This window comes from Heterocephalus glaber, unplaced genomic scaffold, assembly GCF_053883595.1.
Source record: "Heterocephalus glaber isolate CG9 unplaced genomic scaffold, H.glaber_assembly_v1.0 deba00000594, whole genome shotgun sequence".
Taxonomy (NCBI): Eukaryota; Metazoa; Chordata; class Mammalia; order Rodentia; family Bathyergidae; genus Heterocephalus; species Heterocephalus glaber.
In genome coordinates, this window is record NW_028258151.1 from 20,274,781 (window position 1) to 20,295,942 (window position 21,162).

Sequence of the window (21,162 nt, forward strand, 5' to 3'; positions counted from 1 at the left end):
GTTCCATGAAGCCACACACCTGAGTTCAGCTGTGTCCTTGTATCTCCTGGACCCATAGGCCAATAGCTGAGCAGGCTGTTGACCCTGTGAACCCAGCTGTGTGAGCAGGGTCCCCAAGCCTGTCCACCACCTAGCTTCACCCCAAAGCCCATACATAGCTTGTCCTGGAGGTGTGGAGGGGGAGGGAGAGATGAGTACAGCTGTAGGTCCTGGGGCTGGTGTGGATCATGGCAGTACCATATATCTAGGCACAGGTCAGCTCTGGTTTCTGGTGGGCAGACTCAGGGGAGTGCTTGAGCAAAGTTAAAAAGCCAGCGGGAAGGCATGGTTGGTGGGGTGGGCATTGGTGTGGGTGCTTGCCACTGAGTAACCTTCCCACATCCATTGCTCACTCACAGGTGACCTGAGCATCTCTACAGACCGCCTGAGTGAGAAGCGCTCCCCCAACGACTTCGCCCTGTGGAAGGCCTCCAAGCCAGGAGAGCCATCCTGGCCGTGCCCCTGGGGGAAGGTGAGTGAGTGACTGAAAAGGCATGGGGCTGGGGGAGGAGGAGAGAGTCGGTATTATAGGATGCTGGCATCAGCCATACCTTTAAGACGTCCCCCTGAGTGGCAATGCTGCCTGTTAGGGACACTGCCACTGGGCCAGAACCTGGTGTCACCTCAGTGCAGAGCTGCAGGGTCCAGGAGACCTGACATCACAGAGACTTCCTGGGACTCTGGATAAGCCGATTCCTCTCCTGAGATTTCAGTTTTCTGATCTGTGAGTTGGGGGTGTGGTCAGATTCAGCCGTCTCCAAGGCCCCTTAGTTCTGATGTAATGTGACTCTTAAGTTGCCTATTCCCAGCTTCAGAAGGCAAGGTGACCCTGTGACATTCCTGTGACCACAGTCCCCACTGCGGAGTGTTGTGGGAAGGGATATGGCCAGCTGCCACTTTCTTTTTTTAATGAGTATGTTTGTGATACATAGTAATTATATTCATCTTGGGAAATTGTTACATACACCGCATCTTAATCATTTTTACTTCCCTTCTTCTTCCCTGAGCCCTGCCCCCCCATCCTCACTTTTGAGTGTTGGGGATTCTGGGAAGAATTCCTAGGCTTCAACAAAGACTCGTCCCACGGGAGACTGGTATCAAACTCCACGAGACAGTGCTCTTAGTCTTTGCGTGTGTGGATTTGAATTCCTGTTCCCATAGCATTCAGAGGCTTAGGGGCTTATTAACTTGGAGCAGTGGAGGCCTGAGCAGGTGGCAAGGCTGGTCAACAAGGGCCCTTCGTGTTTCCCCAGGGTCGTCCAGGATGGCACATCGAATGCTCTGCCATGGCAGGCACACTCCTGGGGTCCTCCATGGACATTCACGGAGGAGGGTTTGACCTCCGGTTCCCACATCATGACAATGAGCTGGCGCAGTCAGAGGTAAGTGAAGACAGTGGTTACCTCTCTAGATGCAGAGCAGTGTCCTTGCTGTGACACTGGAGAGAAGTTTCAGCAGCCCTTAGGAAAGGCCTTCTTGATAGAACTTTTTGCCTGTACCAGGGTTTGCAGAGAATTTGAACCTTGATCATGTGATCTGACTTTTAACACGCTGGCCTTTGGCAACAGACAGGCTCACATTTAAGGCAGTTGTGTTACCTGCTGGCAGGTAACCTGGAGCAGTCCCTTCAAGCCCCGCTTGGACCACCTGGGAAAGGCAACCATTACTGCAAGACAGTGCACACAAGCAAGACAACAGTGCATTCAGTGTCAGGACCCTCCTAGCGGGTGGGGTCCCTGGTGACACTAAAGCCATCCTTCCTGTCTCTTTGCTCACAGGCCTACTTTGAAAATGATTGCTGGGTCAAGTACTTCCTACATACAGGTCACCTGACAATCGCAGGCTGTAAGATGTCAAAATCGCTAAAAAACTTCATCACCATCAAAGACGCCTTGAAGAAGCATTCAGGTAAGCACCACTTCTCCCAGAGACTCATGGGACCCACACAGATGCTCAGTGATGGTGGCCACTTGGGGAGTAATGGTGGCCCTGTTCTGTGTGCCCCCTCAGCACGGCAGCTGCGGCTAGCCTTCCTCATGCACTCCTGGAAGGACACGCTGGACTACTCGAGTAACACCATGGAGTCGGCACTACAGTACGAGAAGTTCATGAACGTAAGTCCCCAGCTCTTGTGAGGTGGAGCTCCAGCGACTACCAGCACGAGGTACCTATGGTCACTGTGATGGGTTGACATCCCATTCTGTGACCAAAGCCAGGGCATTGGTGGGTGCTAGTGGGTGCCACTTCTGTGAAACAATGACACAGCTTGGCAGACTTTGAAGAGGCCACGTTTCTCCTATGCAAAGCACATATCACTCTGACTGGGCTTCCTGCTGAATGAGTGTCTTGCAGGCTGAAGTAGGAACACATTTCTGCCCCAACGAAAGAGCTTTCCCTTTCTTTTGGGCCTCGTATGTAATGTCCGTGTGTTGTGATTCTTCAGAGTTTGCCCAAAGTAAAATCAGTTCAGGAGAACAGTTCATCCGAAATGTCCACATGGAAATATTGCCTTTTCTAACTTCAGGAGTTTTTCCTAAATGTGAAAGACATCCTTCGTGCTCCTGTTGACATCACCGGGCAGTTTGAGAAGTGGGAAGATGAAGAGGCAGAGCTGAATAAGAAGTATGCTGGGACCTTTCCTGTGGGGCCGTGAGCATGAGCACGTTCTGTCCTGGTGGCGGAGGAGGAGGTCAGCACTGTCACACTCTGCAAGCCTCGCAGAATGTGCGGCCCCTCCTGGATGGACTGCTCTGGCTGTTGAGCTTGGTGGAGAACTTCTGTTGTCTGGCGTCACTTCTGATCATTTGTGTTCCTTCTCTCTCTTGCTCAGCTTTTATGACAAGAAGATGGCAGTACATGAAGCCCTCTGTGATAATGTTGACACCCGCACTGTCATGGAGGAAATGCGGGCCCTGGTCAGTCAGTGCAACCTCTATATTGCGGCCCGGAAGGCTTCGAGGAGGAGGCCCAACCGGGCTCTGCTGGAGAGCATTGCTCTGTACCTCACCCACATGCTAAAGGTAAGCCAGGTCCCTTGTGTGGAAACAGGCCTCTGGGTGGCATTGGATTCTGCTGCACCCTGCCTGCGAAGTGAGATGTCTGCCTGGTGCAGTCTGTGCATTAGAAATCAAAGCTGTAAAACCCTTTACTCAGAGCAATTTCTTTGCATCAGCCTCTCTTTGCTCCCATATTGCAGTTTGAAAAGCAAAACCAGTGATGAGCTCTTGACCAGGAATACATCTTGTGTAGAATCACTTCCTGTCCAAGGGCAGTGGTCCTGAGGCCAGTGGGTCCTTGGGGTGACTTCTTGCCTCATTGTCCTCCATCCCCATGGCTTTATTGTGGAAGAGGGCAGAGCAGCAAGCCAGGGCTTTTCCTGGATGGACAAAGTACCCTCAGGATGGGTTTCTGGGGCTCTTGGACCTGCTGCTTTTTCAATTTCTTGCCTGGTTTGGATGGGCCACCAGGTATGTGTGCTGTGTGCTCTGTGGTGTTTCTCCTCTTCATCTGCATGCAATTTAAGTCCTGTTTGTTTCTTCTAGATCTTTGGGGCCATCAAAGAGGAAAGTTCCCTGGGGTTCCCTGTTGGAGAGCCTGGGAGCAGCCTAAATGTGAGTAGAGAAAGCCCTATGGGTTGCCCTCAGGGGGCCTCAGCTCAGCTGTTGCTGAATGTGACCTCTTCCCCACCTACTATGCCTGCTTTGGGGCCTCTATCCTCCCAGGAGTCCTGCTCCATCAACCCTGTGGACACAGAGACCAGCTTGGGGTCCCTTCCTCATTGACTTTTCCGCCAAACCTGGAGTTGAGTTTCAGCTGTGGCCCTGAGAGTGTGGAGAGTGGGCAAGTGCCCTGAATATGAATGTCAGCCTTGGCCAGGACAGCTGGAGTGAAGGCCCTGTGCGGTCACATGAACTCAGGCACCAGCTCAGAACACCAGCTGGACAGGCCACTTCTCACCCTTGATCACACCTCAGCCATGCAGTGGCATGAACTCACGTTCTCACATTTGACCAAATGTACAGTCATCCCTGGGAGCCCACCAGGGATGGGTTCCAAGACCCCTGAGGATGCCAAAACCCATAGATACTCAGGTCCCACGTAAAAAAGGAGATTGAATTTGCATAGAACCTAGGCACATCCTCTGTAGACCATAAATCATCTCTGGATTATTTGTCATACCTAATGCAATTCAAATGCTATGTCAAGGGTTATGTGGTTTAGGGAATAATGACAAGGAAAAACAGTCTGAGTTCAGTACAGAAGCAATTTGATTTTTCCCCAAGTATTTTCAATTTGTGGTTTGTTGAATCCTCAAATGTGAAACCTGATGACACAGAGAGCCAACTGAACTAATTTTTATTCAGTAAATGTGTCATGTATTCAGGCCCCATGTACACAAGGCACAGAGCTTATGCTGAGTGAGGCATTTGCACCATCCACCTCTGCCCCATAGGGCTGAGGCAGAAACTTACAGCAGACCAGGTCTGATTTTGATGCCAGGCCCAGGGTCTGTCAGCACAGCCCAAGCACCTTGCTCCAGCAGCTGCCGCCCCAGAGGCAGGAGGTGGTCATCATGCAGAGCCTTCTGCATGCTAAGTCAGAGCAAGCTGGAGAACCCCTTGGGAATGGTTCCCACTTGTCTGCTGTTGGCTTCTTTGTCTGCAGTAGTACATGACCAACATGAGCATCACTTGCATTCCTCTGCTAGTAAGGACAGCATACTAATAGATGTCCTTCTGCCCTCCCCCTGGAGAATGTTCTATAATTATTTGACTAGAACATATATATCAATATTTAAATGTGTCACCTACTATTCTAAAGAAAACAGGAGCTCAATACCAAGTAAAAAGGCGAAACCTTCCGTGTGTGTGTGCGCGCATGTGTGCATGTGTGCGTGCTACTGGATATTGAACCCAGGGCCTCATGCACCCTAGGCAAGTGCCTTTTTTAATTTTGAGACAGGGTCTCATTAAGTTGCTCAGGCTGGCCTGTATTTGCGATCTTCCTGCCTCAGCCTCTTGAGTAGCTGGGATTACAGGCATGTACCACTACACCTACCTTCTACAAAACCTTCTTCCATGTACTTTTTTTTCTTTTGTCAGTGCTGGGGATTAAACCTAGGGCTTTCCACATGCTAGGCAAGTACAGTACTCTGCCATTCAGTTAACTCCAGCATCAGCAAAACCTTTTTATACCCTAGCTTCCTAAAGATAAGGAGCTTGAGGAGCCCCACCCCACAGTGGTACTGCAGACACCCCCAGCAACCTTTCCCAGAAGGAGACCATCTGTTCAATGAGAGGCCTGCCCACCTCTCACCCTGCCCAAGTGTTTTCTCAGCCTCAGAGCTTGCTGTGGGTACCATGTTTTTTAACTTTGCTGTATGTGAACCTACTTTAGTACCTTTTAGAAAGAAAGCCCACACAGCTCCCTTGTTCTCTTGTGCAAATGTTAGTAAGGTACTTATTTTCTTTAAAAACAAAAACCAAAACACACCTCTGAAGTTACAGTCAGTCTGCCTTTGAATTTAGGAAGATGTCTTTAATCTTAAATGGGGCTGTAGCCCAGGCCACCTTCCCACGTGCTGTACCAAGCATCCTCTGCAGGGCCACTTTTCCTTCCCCTTCTAAGTAGCTCCTAGAAAGAAGCAGCCATGCGAGGACTTGGTAAGCCTGTGAGGCTAAACGTCCTGCACCCTGCGTTCACACTGGGTGAAGTTCATGGACTGACTTCCAAGTCCAAAGTGCTGTGGGAGCCAAAGAGATGACCCCTGGTCCTAACCCTTGTCAGTGCTGACCTCTTGGCTGCGTGCCCCATTGTGGTCACCCAAACCACCAGACATCACCAGCCCCAGGTCTCCTTGAGACAGACAGACCCCAAAGCCATCCCAGAGCCCCCATGGCAGTGGGATAAATACCTCCCTCTCTGCTGCACTGAGGCTTGCATGGCTCTTGCAGTGTAGATGGAGATAAAGGCCTAAAACTGCTTTGGAAGCCCAGGGCGTCCCTGAAAGGAAGCAGGCTCAGTCAGAGGAGGACTGGGCCTGAGATGTTTGGCTCATACCAGCTGGGGTGTCGATTAAGCTTTTATTTTGGTTATGGAGCTGCTATGTAACTTAGAGGCAAGGGAGCCCTTGCTTAGAAGGCCAAAGCCTTTTTGTGCCCACTAGAAAGATAAATGTATTTTAAGAGATGTTCACAGACTCAGACTCCCAGGTGAGGTTTGCCCTCATCAATTCACCTTTTCCAGCATGGTTCTCTGTCCTCTGTGTAACTATAGGAAGTTGATCCTCATGCAGATATTGCAGTGCATGTGAATAGTTAATGGACATAGTTGAGCCTAAACACACTCATGTGTGATCATGGGTGAGACCCAAACACAGCCCAACACCATCACCGTAAAGCTGGGTTTCTAACAACTATGTGTGTGACCTAAGGAAAGCATGTCGTGTCAGCAGTGATCAGATTGGCTGCTGAGCCCATCCTGCCAGAAGCTGAAAGGAAGCTCTGCTCCCTGACCCACATCACCTGTGGTGGCCACCCCTGAGTGCATGTCACTCGCACACCTCACTTGGACTGTGTATCAAGGATGAGGCTCTGAGGGGCCAGGCACAGCAGCAAGGCCCATGCTGTCCCTGCCCTGCGGTCTGACTGCTGAACTGTTAGGTATTCAGTTGTAAGTGCAGGCAGTGGGCCGCTCTCAGTGAACCAAACCCATTCTTTCCACAGCTCGAGTCCACAGTCATGCCCTACCTACAGGTGCTGTCAGAATTCAGGGAAGGTGTTCGGAAGATTGCCCGGGAGAAAAAAGGTGAGGCTGGTTTCCTAGAAAGCAGAGAGTGACTCTTCCTGTCACACTGCACCCAGGCCACTTCCTCTCAGCACTGTAGATGGCCTGTGAGTCCATCCTACATGGGCTGCCTGTGCACTGTAGGGTGTTTAGCAGCATCCCCAGCTGGACCCACCATGTCTCACTTGCCAGTCCTACAGCCGCAAAGTCATCCTGAGGGACAGAATTGCACCTAGTGAGAGCATCATGTGACTTAGGAGAGCTGGCACTGGTCTGGCATTGAATGTGAGTGGCCAAGTGTCTTTGCTTGTTCTGAGGAGAGGCAGGATGAGGGGCCCTGTGGCCAGCCCAGCCCTATACTTCCCCATGGTTAGCACTAGGGTTTATTTCTGCTCCTGGTGACCCCAGGCTGGGTACACTGAAGTGTGGCTTGTCTGCTGCACAGTTGAGTTGGTTAGAGCCTCCTACTGGGAGCCAGAGCTCTAAGTGTCACTGTTCTCTGCCCAGGGGCATGGCAGAGAGCCTTGAACTTTGGGGGCCCCCCAGGAATGCCTTGTAATCTGTGCTTAGCCAGTCTTTCATCCTTTGACATTCTGAGATGTGTTTGGTGTGAGTATTGGAGAATGCTAGATCTGAATGTTTTGGTTTTGGGTCCAGTTTTTTTTTTTTTTTTTTTTTTTTTGGTACCAGGGATTGAACTCGGGTCCTTGCGCTTGTGCAGCAGGCGGCGAAATCACTGAGCTAAATCCCCAGCCCATGGGGCCAGTTTTTAAAAATTGTTAAATAGCAGTAAGCATCGTTGGGTAGATCTTTGGCTTCCTACTCTGAGTGATTCTGGATCAGTGGATAGCAGTACAGCTGTTTGCATTGAGGATATGGGGTGTGCTGGGCCCTGGCAGCTACTTCCCTTGTGATGTTTCTAGAGACAGGACCTTGCCTGACCTCCCACTGGAGTTGGTGACAAACATTGTGATGCCCTGCTGCTCCCTGATAGGATCCCCAGGGGGCCCTCTGTGTAGTATGAAGTCACATGTAGAGTTCATCCAGCCCTGGTTGTGCAGAGCCTGTCATAGAGGTCACAGCAAGGCAACATCCAGGTGGGACACTGTCCAAGCAGGGCACCATCCTGGTGAGATGTACCAGTGGTGCAGGGGGCAGAGCACCTGGAGGAGCCTTGAGGAGAAGATGCACCTTGAGAAAGGATTAGTAGGCCTGGTCAGGAGAAGGGCTTATTCAGAGACAGGAACCAGGACCTTGGCCTATGCTGGGGATGGGACCATAGAGCCAGAGGCAAGATGGCAAGAGAAAACCTAGGGCAGGAGGAGCTAAGTCCTGGCTCCATAGGCCAGCAGCGATGTACAGAACACGGTGTGAGAAGGGTGATGGGGCCGGCATGGCCCGTAGTTAATAAAAAGTTCAGCGGTGGACACTTGGTGTCTGCTTTCCACACCTGGCCCCTTCAGTGGTTTAAAGCATTTGAGCCAATTGAAAAGAGCCTGATTAGGTCTCTGACAGTTTTGGTAGCACACATTTATTGACATCACTGGGGTGGCTGCCTGGGCATTTCTACCTGCCCGTCAGAGACCTTGGAGCCTGACCCTGGGCTCCAGCCTCCTAAGGTCACATGAGGCATTGTGCATGTGACATTGACTCATCACAGCACAGCCCAGCAGGGACTCAGCTCGGGGATCAGGAGGGCTCCAATGGCCTGGCCAGGCTTCCCCTCCTACATGGTGGTGCTGACTGGGCAGGGGCTTGCTTGGGCACCAAAAGCACCAGCAGTCAGCCAGCCTTGGAAGTAGTTTCCTTTTGCTTTTTTTTTTTGGTATCGGGGATTGAGCTCAGGACCTTGCGCTTGCAAGGCAAGTGCAGTGCCACTGAGCTAAATCCCCAGCCCTCCTTTTGCTTTTTGTTGGCTTATGCTTTGCTTTCTTTTGTTGTTCTTCTTTCCTTTTTGTTTTGTTTGGGTTTGGTTTGGTTTTTATTAGTATATGTTTGTAGTACATAATGATCACATTCCTTGTGAGGAGTCAGTACATGTACAAAATGCGTCTTAATTCTATTTCCATCATCTTTCCTTCCTTCCATTCCCCCATCCTTTGATCCATTCTCCATTTCAGAAAGATCTGTCTTCCTGCTTCCTATTATCTATCTTTTATTTTGCTTTTTATTTATATTTTGGGTTCTCATATAAGAGAAACCATGTGATATTTAAACATGTGTGATTGATTTATTTCACTTAAAAGTATGATCTCAAGGTACATCCATCTTCCTACAGATGACTCAAATTTATCCTTTATGGCAGAGCAGTACTCCACTGCATGTAAATATCACATTTTCTTTATTTATCTGTTGATGGACAGACATATAGGCTGCTTTCAAGATTTAGCTATTATGAATTGTGGTGCTATAAACATGAATATGCATGTATCACTGTAATATGATGTCTTTTTCTTTTCTTTCTTTTTTTCTTTCATTTGAGACAGGATCTCACTGTGTAATCCAGGCTGGCCTCGACTCCTGGCAGTCCTCCTGCCTCAGCTTCCTGAGTGCTAAGATTACAGGCGTGAGCAACCATACCCAGCATGCAATATGATGTCTTTTAGTCTTTTGGGACGATACCTAGAAGGGGAATAGCTGGGTCAAGTGGAACTAAAACAGTTTAGTTTTTTAAGGAATCTTCACACAGATTTTCATAGCAGTTATTACGTTTCTACCGATGATATAGAAAGGCTCCTTTTTTAAAATAAATTTTTAAAGTTTTTATCCCATTCCCCCCCAGAAAAAGCTTTTGTCAAAAGCTTTGTCTACATCTATTGAATTGATCATGTAATTTTTGTCCTTCTATTTATGTATTTAATTACATTTATTAATTTGCATATTTTGAACCATCCTTGCAACACTTCACATGAAGCTTACCTGGTCATGATGTATAATTTGTTTGATAATTTGTTACATCCTATTTGCCAGTATCTTTTTGAGGATTTTTGTGTGTGTACATTAAAGAAATTGGCCTATGGTTCTCTTTTTTTGGTTGGGTCCTTTTCTGGTTTTGGATTCAGGGTAATGCTAGCTTCCAGGAATGACTTTAGGAATACTTCTTCCCTATTACATTAAGGAACTTGAGGAATACTGGTGTTAGTTCTTCCCTGAAGTTCTTGTAGAACCAGTGCTGAATCCATTAGGACCTGGGCTTTTCTTAGTTGGTAATTTTTTTATTATTATTACTGCTTCAGTTTCATTATGTTATTAGATCATTCAGGGTTTTTATATCTTCTTGGTTAAATTTTGGGAATTCACATATATACATACATATATGTGAATATATATATATGTATATACATATATATGTGAATATATATATGTATATACATATATATGTGAATATATATGTATATACATATATATGTGAATATATATATGTATGTACATATATATGTGAATATATATATGTATATACATATATATGTGAATACATATATATATGTGAATACATATATATATATATGAATCTATCCATTTCTTCTGAATTCTCCAATGTATTGGCATACAAGTTTGCAAAGTAATTACTAATAATCTTCAGAATTTCAGCAGAGTCTGTTGTGATTTCACCTTTTTCATTTCTTTTTTTTTTTGGTGCCGGGGATTGAACTTGGGACCTTGCGCTTGCAAGCCAGGCACCAGAACCACTGAGCTAAATCCCCGGCCCACCTTTTTCATTTCTAATTACACTGATTTGGATCTTTTCTTTTCCTTTTTTTTTTTTTTTTTTTGGCTAAGGGTTTATCTATTTTATTTATTCTTTCAAAGAACCAGCTCTTTGATTTATTTTTATTTAGTTTAGTTTTGTTTTTTGAGACCGAGTGTCACTATGTGGTTCAGGCTGGCCATGAACTCACTTTGTAGCTGCCAGACTTACCTTGAACTTTTAGCCATCCTCCTGCCTCAGCTTCCCACGTGCTGGGATTACAGGCATTGAACCATGCCTGGCTTCACTGATTCTTTGTATTGTTATTTTAGTCTCAATTTCATTAATTTCTGCTCTTATCTTTATAATTTCCTTTGTTGTACAACTCTTGAATTTGGACTGTTCTTAGTTTTCTAGGACCTTGAGATACTTGTTAGATTATTTGGAATTGCCCTGTTTTTGCTTTTTTTGGGGTTTTTTGGTACTGGGGATCGAACTCGGGTCCTTGAGCTTGCTCAGCAGGTGGCGAAACCCCTGAGCTAAATCCCCGGCCCCGACCTGTTTTTGTAATGTAGGCATTCACAGCTATAAACTTCCCTCTAGTGATAGGTCTGCTTTCATTGTATCTCATAAGTTCTGGTGTGTTGTACCGGCATTATTGTATAGTTCTAGAAACTGTCTTCTTTCTTAATTTCTTCTGTAACCCATTGATTATTCAAGGATGTATTATTTAATTTCCATAATTTCTGTGTTTTCTTTTGCCATTGATTTCTAGTTTTATTGTGCTATGATCTGGTAATGTGCACAATATGATTTTGATTCTTTTACATTTACTTAAACATGCTTTATGGGCTACTGTATGGTCTATTCGGAGGACGTTCCATGTACTTATAAGAAGACTATGTATTCTCTTGTTGGGTGGAACACTTTGTAGATTTTTATTAAGTCCATTTGTTCAAAGATTTTATTCAACTCTGATATTTCTTTTTTGATTTTTTGTCTTTGTGAATAGTAGGGTATTGAGGTCCCCCACTATAATTGTGTTGATGTTTATCTGATCTTTTATGTCCAGTAGTACTTTTTTTACAAAGTTGGTTATGCCATTGTTTGGTGCATATATGTTAATACTTGTTATCTCTTCCTGGAGATTGTTCCCTTAACTAATATGTACTGACTTTGCCTCTTCTGATCAGTTTTGACTTGAAGCCCACTTTTTCTGAAAAACATGCTTTTTGTGGGGTTCCTATTGCATGGAATATTGTTTTCCATTTTTTGACTATTAGTCTGTGAATTTCTTTTTGAGGTAAATGGATTTCTTGTGTATGGCAATACTGTTGGATATTCTTTCATGATCCATTCTGCCAATCTGTGTCTTTTGACTGGGAAACTGAGACCATTCACATTGAGAGTTATTACTGATATACATTGCCTTATTCCTCTCACTGTATTATTTGCCTGTTGCTGATGCCCTTTCTTTCCCCTCTTCTTAACTGTTCACCCTATCTGGTATGTTCATTCTATTATACCTTATGTCATTGTTAGCCTCATTGTTTCTTTCTGTGATATCTTTGAGAATTGTTTGGTTTGGTGGTCATGAATTTCCTTAGGTGCTCTTAATCATGGAAATGTCTTATTTCCCCCATCAATTTGGAAAGATAGTTTTGCAGGATATATCAGTCTGAGTTGGAAGTTGGTTTTTTTTAGGGCTTGAAACACTTTACTCCAAACACTCCTAGCCTTTAAGGTTTGTATTGAGAAGTCTGCTACTTGTAAATGACTCATTTCTTTTCTCTAATAGCTTTTAAAGTGTGTAGGATTTGGTTTTTTTGTTTTGTTTTATTTTGATTTCACCAAATGCCCTTATTGACCTGTTTTGTTATCTCCTCTGTTATCCTTTTGAATAATTTTGCTGTGTGTCTTTTGATTTCCTCCCCCTTCATACCCTGTGTATCAGTCAGTTTTGAGAGAGATGAGAGTTTTGGAGGCATTTTGTTGCACTGTCTTCTCATGTTTCTGTATCTTATTTGTGCTGAGGCTTGTGAGCTGATTATAGTGGAAAGCTTTGTTGCTAGTATGGAGATCTCTCTAGTTAATGTCTGCTTTTCAGTGATGCCATCTGGGTATGGCTAACTTGGCCTTTGCCTCTGTCCTAGGACCCAGCAACCTCCATTTCTGTCTTTCTTTCTTTTTTTTTTTTATTAACTTTATTGGTACATTTTAGGTATACAATACAGTTACATTCATCATGGAGATCCTGTACCTTTACATGATGTATCTTGGTTCTTATTTTTCCCCATTCCCCTGCCCTCCCTTCACCCCCTCCACCCTTCCCTATTTACAAAGACTTTGTTTCCATTTTTTCCTTTTCTCATATTTTTTCTTTTCCTTTCTTTCCTTTCTCCTCCCCCTCCCACGTCCCCTACTCCTTTAGACCTTTACTTCCTATTTCAATTATCAATTCTACATCTTGATCCTTATTTATACTTGTAGTTTTTCACACCAGAGAAACTATTCAGTATTTACATGTTTGTCCTATTTATTTCACTTAAGCGTATGGCCTCAATGTGCATCCATTTACCTATAAATGTCTCTAGTTTCTCATTCTTCGTGGCTGAGTAGTACTCCATTTTAGAAAAAAACCCCACATCTTCTTTATCCAGTCTCCAGTTGATGGGCAGTTGGGCTGTTTCCAAGTTTTAGCTATTATAAACTGTGCTGCTATAAACATGGGTGTGCATATATCGCTGTGGTATGATGCTTTTAATTCTTTTGGGAAGATACCCAGAAGAGAAATAGCTGGGTCAAATGGGACCTGTAATCCTAGTTGTTTGAGGTATCTCCATATTAATTTCCACAGTGGTTGCTCCAGTCTGCACTCCCACCAACAATGGAGCAGGGTTCCTTTCTCCCCACAACCCCACCAGCATTTGTTATTGGTTGATTTCTCGATAGTAGCCATACTTTCTGGGGTGAGGTGGAATCTCAGTGTTGATTTCATCTGCATTTCTCAAATGACCAGTGATGTTGAACATTTTTTCGTATGTTTATTTGCTACTTTTACTTCTTTGTCTGAGAAATGTCTGTTCATTTCAGATGCTCATTTTTGGATTGGGTCTTTAAATTTGGGGGGATCTGATTTTTTTGAGTTCTTTATATATTTTTTGGTTTTTTATTTGTTTGTTTTTTTGTTTTTGGTACTGGGGAATCAAACTCGGGTCCTTGCACTTGCAAGGCAGGCAGCATAACCACTGAGCTAAATCCCCAGCCCACTTTATATATTTTAGATAGTAGACCTTTGTCTGAGGAACAGCTGGTAAAACTTTTTTCCCACATTGTAGGTTGTCTGTTAGCTCTCTTGGCGGTTTCTCTTGCAGTGCAGAAGCTTTTTAATTAGATGAGATCCCAGTTGTTGATTCTTTATGCTAGTTCCTGTTTTACTGAGGATTTCTTCATAAAGTCTTTTCCTATGCCAAGGTCTTTGAGAGTTCTACCTACCTTATCTTCCAGCAAGTTTAGTGTTTCTGTTTTAATACTTAGATCCTTAATCCACTTAGATTTTAGTTTAGTGCATGGTGAAAGATAGGGGTCTAGTTTTAATCTTTGGCACATTGAAATCCAGTTTTTCCTACACCATTTGTTAAAGAAGCTATCTTTCCTCCAGTGAGGATGGTTGGCTCCTTTGTCAAAGAGGAGGTAGGTGAGTATGTCTGGAGTTGTTTCTGCATCTTCTAATCTATTCCACTGATCCTCAGGTCTGTTTCTTTACCAGTACCGTGCTGTTTTTATCACAGTGGCTTTGTAGTGTAGTTTCAAGTTGGGGATTGTGATACCCCCTGCCATGTCTCTGTTGTCTAGAATTGCTTTTGCTCTTCTAGGTCTCTTGTTCCAAATGAATTTTTGGATTGTTTTCTCTAGTTCTGTGAAATATACTGTTGGGATTTCAATCAGGATTGCCTTGAATCTGTATAGCAGTTTTGGAAGTATGGCCATTTTCACTATATTGGTTTTTCCTACCCAGGAACAGAGGATGTCTATTTTCTTATATCCTCTTCAATCTCTTTTTTTTTTTTTTTTTTACAATGCTGTAGTTTTCAATGTAGAGGTCTTTTGCTTCCTTTGTTAGATAGATTCCTAGATATTTCTTTTTTTTGGATGCTAATGTGAAAAGAATTGTTTCCCTAATTTCTCTCTCAGTGAGTCTGTTATTTTTGTACAAGAAGGCTATTGATTTTTGAGTAGCAACCTCCATTTCTTTAGGAGAGGAGACTACAGCATATTTGACCCAGTACCCAGTTCTCTGGAAATGGGCTACAGTATTGTTAATAAGGCAATCCAGACTGGCATCCAGAGAAACCAATTAATAGCAACAACTATGTCACCTTGACTATAGTAGTCAAATCAGCAATAATAATAGTGTCAAAGACAAACTGGATATTGACGTACTGTGCAGCCAACAATGTACCATCTTTAACCATTGAAAAGACAGCTATAATATAGTATAGACACTATGACTGGGCTGAGGATGTAGCCCAGTGGTAGAATACCTGCCTAGCATGTGAAAGGATGTCAGTTTGATGCTCAGAACCCACTCCTGGAAAGAGAAAAAAAGGAAGAGAAAGAAAGAAAGGAGAAAAAGGAAGGAGAAACGACAGACTCAGAAAATCCAGTCACTGAAGGAAACATTAAAATGCTTTACTCAGAAAATAAGAGAAGGAATTGGATCTATTCAGAAGAAGAAAAAGGAGGATGAAGTGGGGATGAGGGGGGATAAAAGGGAGAAACAGCAGCAGCAAGCAACAGCTATGAAAATATCTTTCTGAATAATAAAAAGCTATTAAAAATTTAAAATATAATAAAAATGAAATAGTCAACACAAACGTTGATGGCTAGATCTCCCATAAATATAAGAAAAATACATTAGAAAGTAGAGGAAAAAATTAAAAAATAAGATAAACTTAGATAAACTAAGATAGACCAAATATTGGCTTATAATAAATATCTATTAAATGGAGCAACTTTACCTCCATTAAGAATAGCACCGTAACAGGCTGGGGATTTAGCTCAGTGGTTTCTCCACCGGCTGCGCAAGCACAAGGACCTAAGTTTGATCCCCGGTACCAAAAAAAAAAAGAATAGAACAGTATCAACAGTAATAGCATAGAACTAACCAGCTATCTAAAGATTCATACAGCTTAATAATTGTACTAGTAAAGGTAGAAGGGATGGGAAACTGGAGAATGAAAAATGTTAAATTTGAAAATGAGTGGAAAATGGAAAGGCAGAGAGAAGTGAGATAGGGGATCCTACTGAGGAGTGAAAAAAGAATAGTATTAGAAAACAGAGAAAAGAACAAACAAGAAAAAAGAAAAACAGAAAGATATGGAAATATAAGAAAAAAGTTAATAAATACCGAATAGTTTCTCTAGTGTGAGAAACAAAGTGTAAATAAGGACTAAAAAGTATAATAGATAATGTGAAATAGGAAGAAAAGGGGAAGGGGAAGGGGAAGTGGGAGGGGTAGGGGAAAGGAAAGAAGGGAATGGAATTAATATGAGAAAATGGAAACAAAGTCTTTGTAAATAGGGAGGGATGGAGGGGTTGAAGGGAGGGCAGGGGAAGGGAGAAAAAATAAGAACCAAGAGACTATGTAAAGGTGCAAATCCCCAATGATGAATGTCATTATATTGTACACCTAAAATGTACCAATAAAAGGATATTTTTTTAAAAAAAAAAGTTGAAAGAGGGAAGAAAAAACCCAACTTCTGTCCCAAAGAAATTTAGGAAAGGGAAAAGTAATTTTAAAATTTTAGGGTTAAGGTTGCATTTGGATCTGGATGATTCCCAGAGGCCTAGGTTTTGTTAAAGTCTTGATCCCAGGGAGGTGCTATTGGGAAGTGGTGGAACCCTTCTGAAGTAGGCCCTTGTAGGAGGCCTTTGGGTCAATGCAGGGTGTCCTCAAAGGCACTGTAGACCCCAGCCCCCTCCTCACTCTCTTTCCTGGCCATGAAGTGAACAGACTTGTTCTGCCACCATCTTCTGCCATGATGTGCCACCATGGGCCCAAAACAATGGGCCCAACCAATCGTGCAGTGAAACGTTCAAAACTGTGAGCCAAGATAAACCTTTTCTCTTTATAAGTTGATTATATCAGATATTTATTATAGTGACAAAAAGCTAACACACCAGTTCTCTCCTGGATATCTCTCACCCCAGGGGAGATGCCAGAGGCAGATGTAGAATTTGTTGAAACAAATCACATAACAAGATAAACCTTTCCAAGTGGACAGTGCAGTGGTATTTAGTACACTGGCAGTGTTATATAATCTGTACCTCTATTTTTAAAACATTTCCTTCTCTCCAGAGTAAACCTCTCACCCATTGGGTAGTTTCTCTCCATTTCCCCTTCCCCTAACCCTGGCAGCCCCAGTCTGCTTTCTGTTTATAGATTATCATATTTTGGACATTTCATATAGCTGGAATCATATAATATGTGACCCTGTTTTCTGGTGTCTTTCACATAGCATAGTGTTTTCAAGGTTCATCCATAGTGTGTCAGGCTTCAGTCCTTAGAGCCAAATGACATTCCACTGTAGGGACAGACTGCATCTTGGCTCTCCAGTTGTCACTTGATAGATGTTTGGGTTCTTTCCACCTGTGTGAACAGTGCCACTGTGAACATGGGGCCCTCTGTGTTTATTTTCCATTTTCCTGGGCACACTCTTTGGGAAGGATTATGGTATTTCGTACCAACAGCAAAAGGTTCTGATTTCTCCACTTCCTTACCAGCACTTGTTATTTCTGGGTTTTGTTTTGTGGAGCTCAGGACTGAACCCAGAACTTCACTCAGGCAGGTACCATCCTACCAGGTGGGAGGTGGTACCCCATGTGGTTTTGGTTTGCATTTCCATAATGGCCAACAGCATTGAGCATCTTGTGAAGTCTTTTTTTTTTTTTTTTTTTTTTTGAGACAGGGTCTCACTATGTACTCCAGGCTGGCCTTGAACTCACAATAATCCTGCCTCAGCTTCGGGAGTGCTGGGATTATAGGCCTGCTCCACCACACCCAGCCCTTTGTCCATTTTTAATTGTCTTTTGGTTGCTGAGTTGTAAGAGTTCTCATATATTCTGTAGGCAAGGCTCTTCTGAGATAATATATGAGTTACAAAAAGGAAGAGTAAGCCAGACCCCAAAGTAATCAAAGGTTTGAAAAACATGGAGGAAATAAGCTTAAGCAAAGTGGATGAGAGTGAGTCTCAGCATGACAGAGGGTGACAAATCTCATTCCTCAGCTCTTCAGATCCAGAGGAAGGGACTCCAGGATTCTAGGAGGGGTGCACGTCTCTTTCTCCCAGGTAGTGTGGCCAAGGAGTACTGCCCTCCTCCCACCTGCCCCCCCCCACCCCGTGCCTGTTCTGATGATCCTGTCACCTGCTAATGTCTTGCTTTCCTTGTAATGAGTGTGCTGTCCAAGGGTAGTTTTCAAAGGGTGACTCCTTGCCTTGGTTCCTGCCCCACGGTCAGCCCCTCCTGCACTGGTCAGAGAAGGCCCATTCCCAGCAATGATACCCAAGGTATCATTGGATGATTGAAGGAGTCAAATACAGTGGGTATCATATGTCAGGTTCCTGTAAGAAATGGCCCCCAGGTTGCTGTGCTTGTGAGCAGGAGCTCAGAAATTGCCATGTAGTCATTCAACTTGTAGGTTGAATGAACTTGAATTAACTTGTAGGTGCCCAGCAGGTGGCTGACAGGTCTCAGTCATGGGGACAGAATAGAATTGGGATAGATAAGCAGCTTCTGCCTGTGCAGTGGTCAGCACTGCAAAGACAGGTGAAACAGGACAGGAAGACAGACAGGGTTAGGCATAGAGACAACGTAGTGGGGCTGGTGTGCCTGAAGGAGCTGTGAGAGCAGCCGCCAGCATGGGTGCAGCAGCCAGAGGTAGAACTAAGCTGATAAATAATGTTGAGTCCAACCAAACCAAGGCCAGGTTTCAGAGTCAGAAATTGCAACTTGGAGAGTCACAGCCATCAAGATTACAAACAACTTTGTTTCCTGCTTGATAGCCTTAGATTGTTTTGATTTTTTTCCCCCAGTATCAGGAATCCAACTCAGGACCTTGTGCTTGTTAGGCAGGTGAGGTGCCACTGAGCTAAATCCCCAGCCTCTTAGATTGTTTTGAGATGAGTTGAGTTGGCATCCCACTTTCCCTGTCACACCCTGTTGTTTTCCCATTGGCACTCAGTGTGGGCTGGGGCAGTGGGAGTGGGTCATCCCTGAGGTGGGAAAGGCCCTCCCCACTGGGAGCCAGCTGAGCACTGAAGTGAGGGGCCAGTCTGCAGGGCAGGGCTCTGACAGTCAACTGCTGATGTTCACATTTCTAAGCAGACTTTCTTCCCCAATGTGACAAGATCCCATGAGTGGGGATGGTGCTTGAAATCTTGTTTCACCATGGCATCCTGGTCACAAAGGGACTGACCTGGCTTCCTCTCCAGCAACCAAGTCTGGCTGCATTTCCTCCTGGAAAGGTTGAGGTGTTGTAACTAGAAGAACTGCCTAGAGTCAAGTCCTTCAGGACTCTTAGTTCCTAAATGCTCGCCTGATTGAGCTTCCAGCCTGATCAGGGACAGGCCTGCCCAAGCAAACAAGAGAGCTGTTCTGTGACTGCTGTGGCTTTGCTGTGAGCATGGTTATAGAGCAGGTGCACAGCGAGCCTCTGCCCCTGAGCTTCCAACCTTTACAGTGCCCTTTGACTGGGGGCAGGAAAGGGTGAGTGAGCTAGCTGATATTCTGCCTCTGGCACCAGAAGAGAATCTGACTCAGCGATTAGGAATGCCCAAACCTGCCCTACCCACTCTGTCTGCTTAGCTTGTGTGTCCTCCTTAAGAATCACTGTAAAACCAATAGGCCTTTGTTGTCCAGGGTCTCTTGAGCTCTCTGCCTGCCCTGGCCCACATCTGGGGTAGCCATCTCCCCTGGGGGTTAGGCTAGGCCTGGCAGCATGCACCCAGCCTGCTCCTGAGTGAAAGCCATGGGCAGTGTCCTGGCAATCAGGCTTGGCTGTGTCTCCCAGTGAGAAGCATGAGCAGCAGCTATGGAGTCACCCCAGCCTCTATTCCAGCTATGTTCTGGCTCTCTTGGGAGTATTTAGAATCATGGGGGCACTTCTGGCATTGAGGCCCCCATAAGGAAAGCAAAGAGGCCTTTCAACACTTCAGGGTGACATGGGCACAAGTGTGCCATTGGTCCCAGACCCTGACCTACAACATGTGGCCACCTCTATCAGGATCCCAGGCCAGGACAGTTGTGGCGAGGAGCCCTGACTCCACCAGGGACCAGGTACTGGGATAGTTTTGAAGCCTTGTGGTTGTGCAGTAAAAACCTATTTCCAGGAAACGAGCTTGGCCCCTGGATCTGCCTAGAAATGGTCTGTGAACTATCTTCACACAGGTCCTGGCTCTCTCTGAGTGCTGGTTAGGCAGCATGCTAACCTCTTCCTGTCTTTGGCAGTGCCCAAAGACTCACCACCCGGGGTGGCTGTCGGACCTGTGCTCTCCCCTGGGCTCCAGGAGCAGTCCGAGCTCATCTGGTGATGGCAGCAGATGGCACTGGTCACCTCAGGGCTTCTGCCTCCTCAGAATTGAGCAGCTGGTACTCCCTCTCCCAAGTGCTGAAGGAGTCCCACTGCCCCGGGACCAGACCTCACCTTGTATCTAACAGAGCTACTTCCTTTACCAACAGTCCCCGAGGTTCTGCAGCTCAGTGATGCCCTCCGAGATGACATTCTGCCTGAGCTCGGGGTGCGGTTTGAGGACCGTGAAGGTGAGTGAGCTGTGTTTTGGGTGTGGCCAGGAACAGGACAAGACGGGCTGGTGGTGGAAAGACTCTAGGACAAGAGAGGACTCCGAAGGAATTCCGGGGATGGTCAAGGGGCCGTTGTTTTCATGTGTTGCTTTAGAATCCCTAGGGATCCCCCCAGGAGGTTTGTCTCATTATGTATGATGTGTTTATTTCTACCCGGACCTGACCACTCACTGCTCATTCTGCTGACTGCCAGCTGCTTTTCCTTATTCTTTCAAGAAAACAAGCTTGTGTCATGGGAATTGTCACATCACACAGCTTGTCTTCTGTCTTTATGGGGCTTTTGACTACACAGAAAATAGTTAAATTTTATTTCCTGTTTTGTTTTATTTTGGACAAGGTCTCACTATATAGCCCAGACTGGAACTTGCTATGTAGCTCAGGCTGACCTCAAACTTGAAATCCTGCCTGGGACTCATAAGTACTGGGATTATGGGCATGTGCCTAAATTTTACTTCTTTTTAAACTGCTTATTGGGTTTGTTTGTTTGATGTGGCTATGTTGCCTAGGCTGGCCTGGAACTCCTGGGCTAAAGCAATTCTCTCACCTCAGCCTTGATAATCGCTGGGGCAATTGGTGTATGCCACTGCTTTATTGTGTTTTGTTTTTTGTTTTTTTGAGTCAGGGTCTCACTGAGTTGCCCAGGCTGACCTCCTCCTTCAGCTTCCCAGAGTGCTAGGATTATAGGCGTAAACCACCATGCCAAGCTGAGAGAGTTAATTTTTAAATCCTCAGTTTATATCTTCTATTTGATGGTTCCTGACAGGCACAGCCTTTACACTTCATCA

At 45.0% G+C, this 21,162-nt stretch overlaps 1 protein-coding gene across 7 annotated transcripts in view; it reads left to right on the forward strand.

The window, feature by feature from the left end:
* Cars1 (cysteinyl-tRNA synthetase 1) overlaps nucleotides 1-21,162 on the forward strand; it is a 54,720-nt gene that overhangs the window by 28,614 nt on the left and 4,944 nt on the right. For 6 of the 7 annotated variants that reach the window (XM_021264442.2, XM_004852124.4, XM_021264441.2 and 3 more), the window contains 9 exons: nucleotides 399-511; nucleotides 1,293-1,421; nucleotides 1,818-1,947; nucleotides 2,050-2,153; nucleotides 2,564-2,661; nucleotides 2,870-3,059; nucleotides 3,582-3,650; nucleotides 6,765-6,846; nucleotides 20,255-20,335. In XM_021264442.2, coding sequence (XP_021120101.1) covers nucleotides 399-511; nucleotides 1,293-1,421; nucleotides 1,818-1,947; nucleotides 2,050-2,153; nucleotides 2,564-2,661; nucleotides 2,870-3,059; nucleotides 3,582-3,650; nucleotides 6,765-6,846; nucleotides 20,255-20,335 — 996 coding nt within the window. Of the gene's footprint in view, nucleotides 1-398; nucleotides 512-1,292; nucleotides 1,422-1,817; nucleotides 1,948-2,049; nucleotides 2,154-2,563; nucleotides 2,662-2,869; nucleotides 3,060-3,581; nucleotides 3,651-6,764; nucleotides 6,847-9,311; nucleotides 9,542-20,254; nucleotides 20,336-21,162 lie in introns of those variants that run through there. The other variant, XM_087205484.1, reaches the window with a different exon arrangement.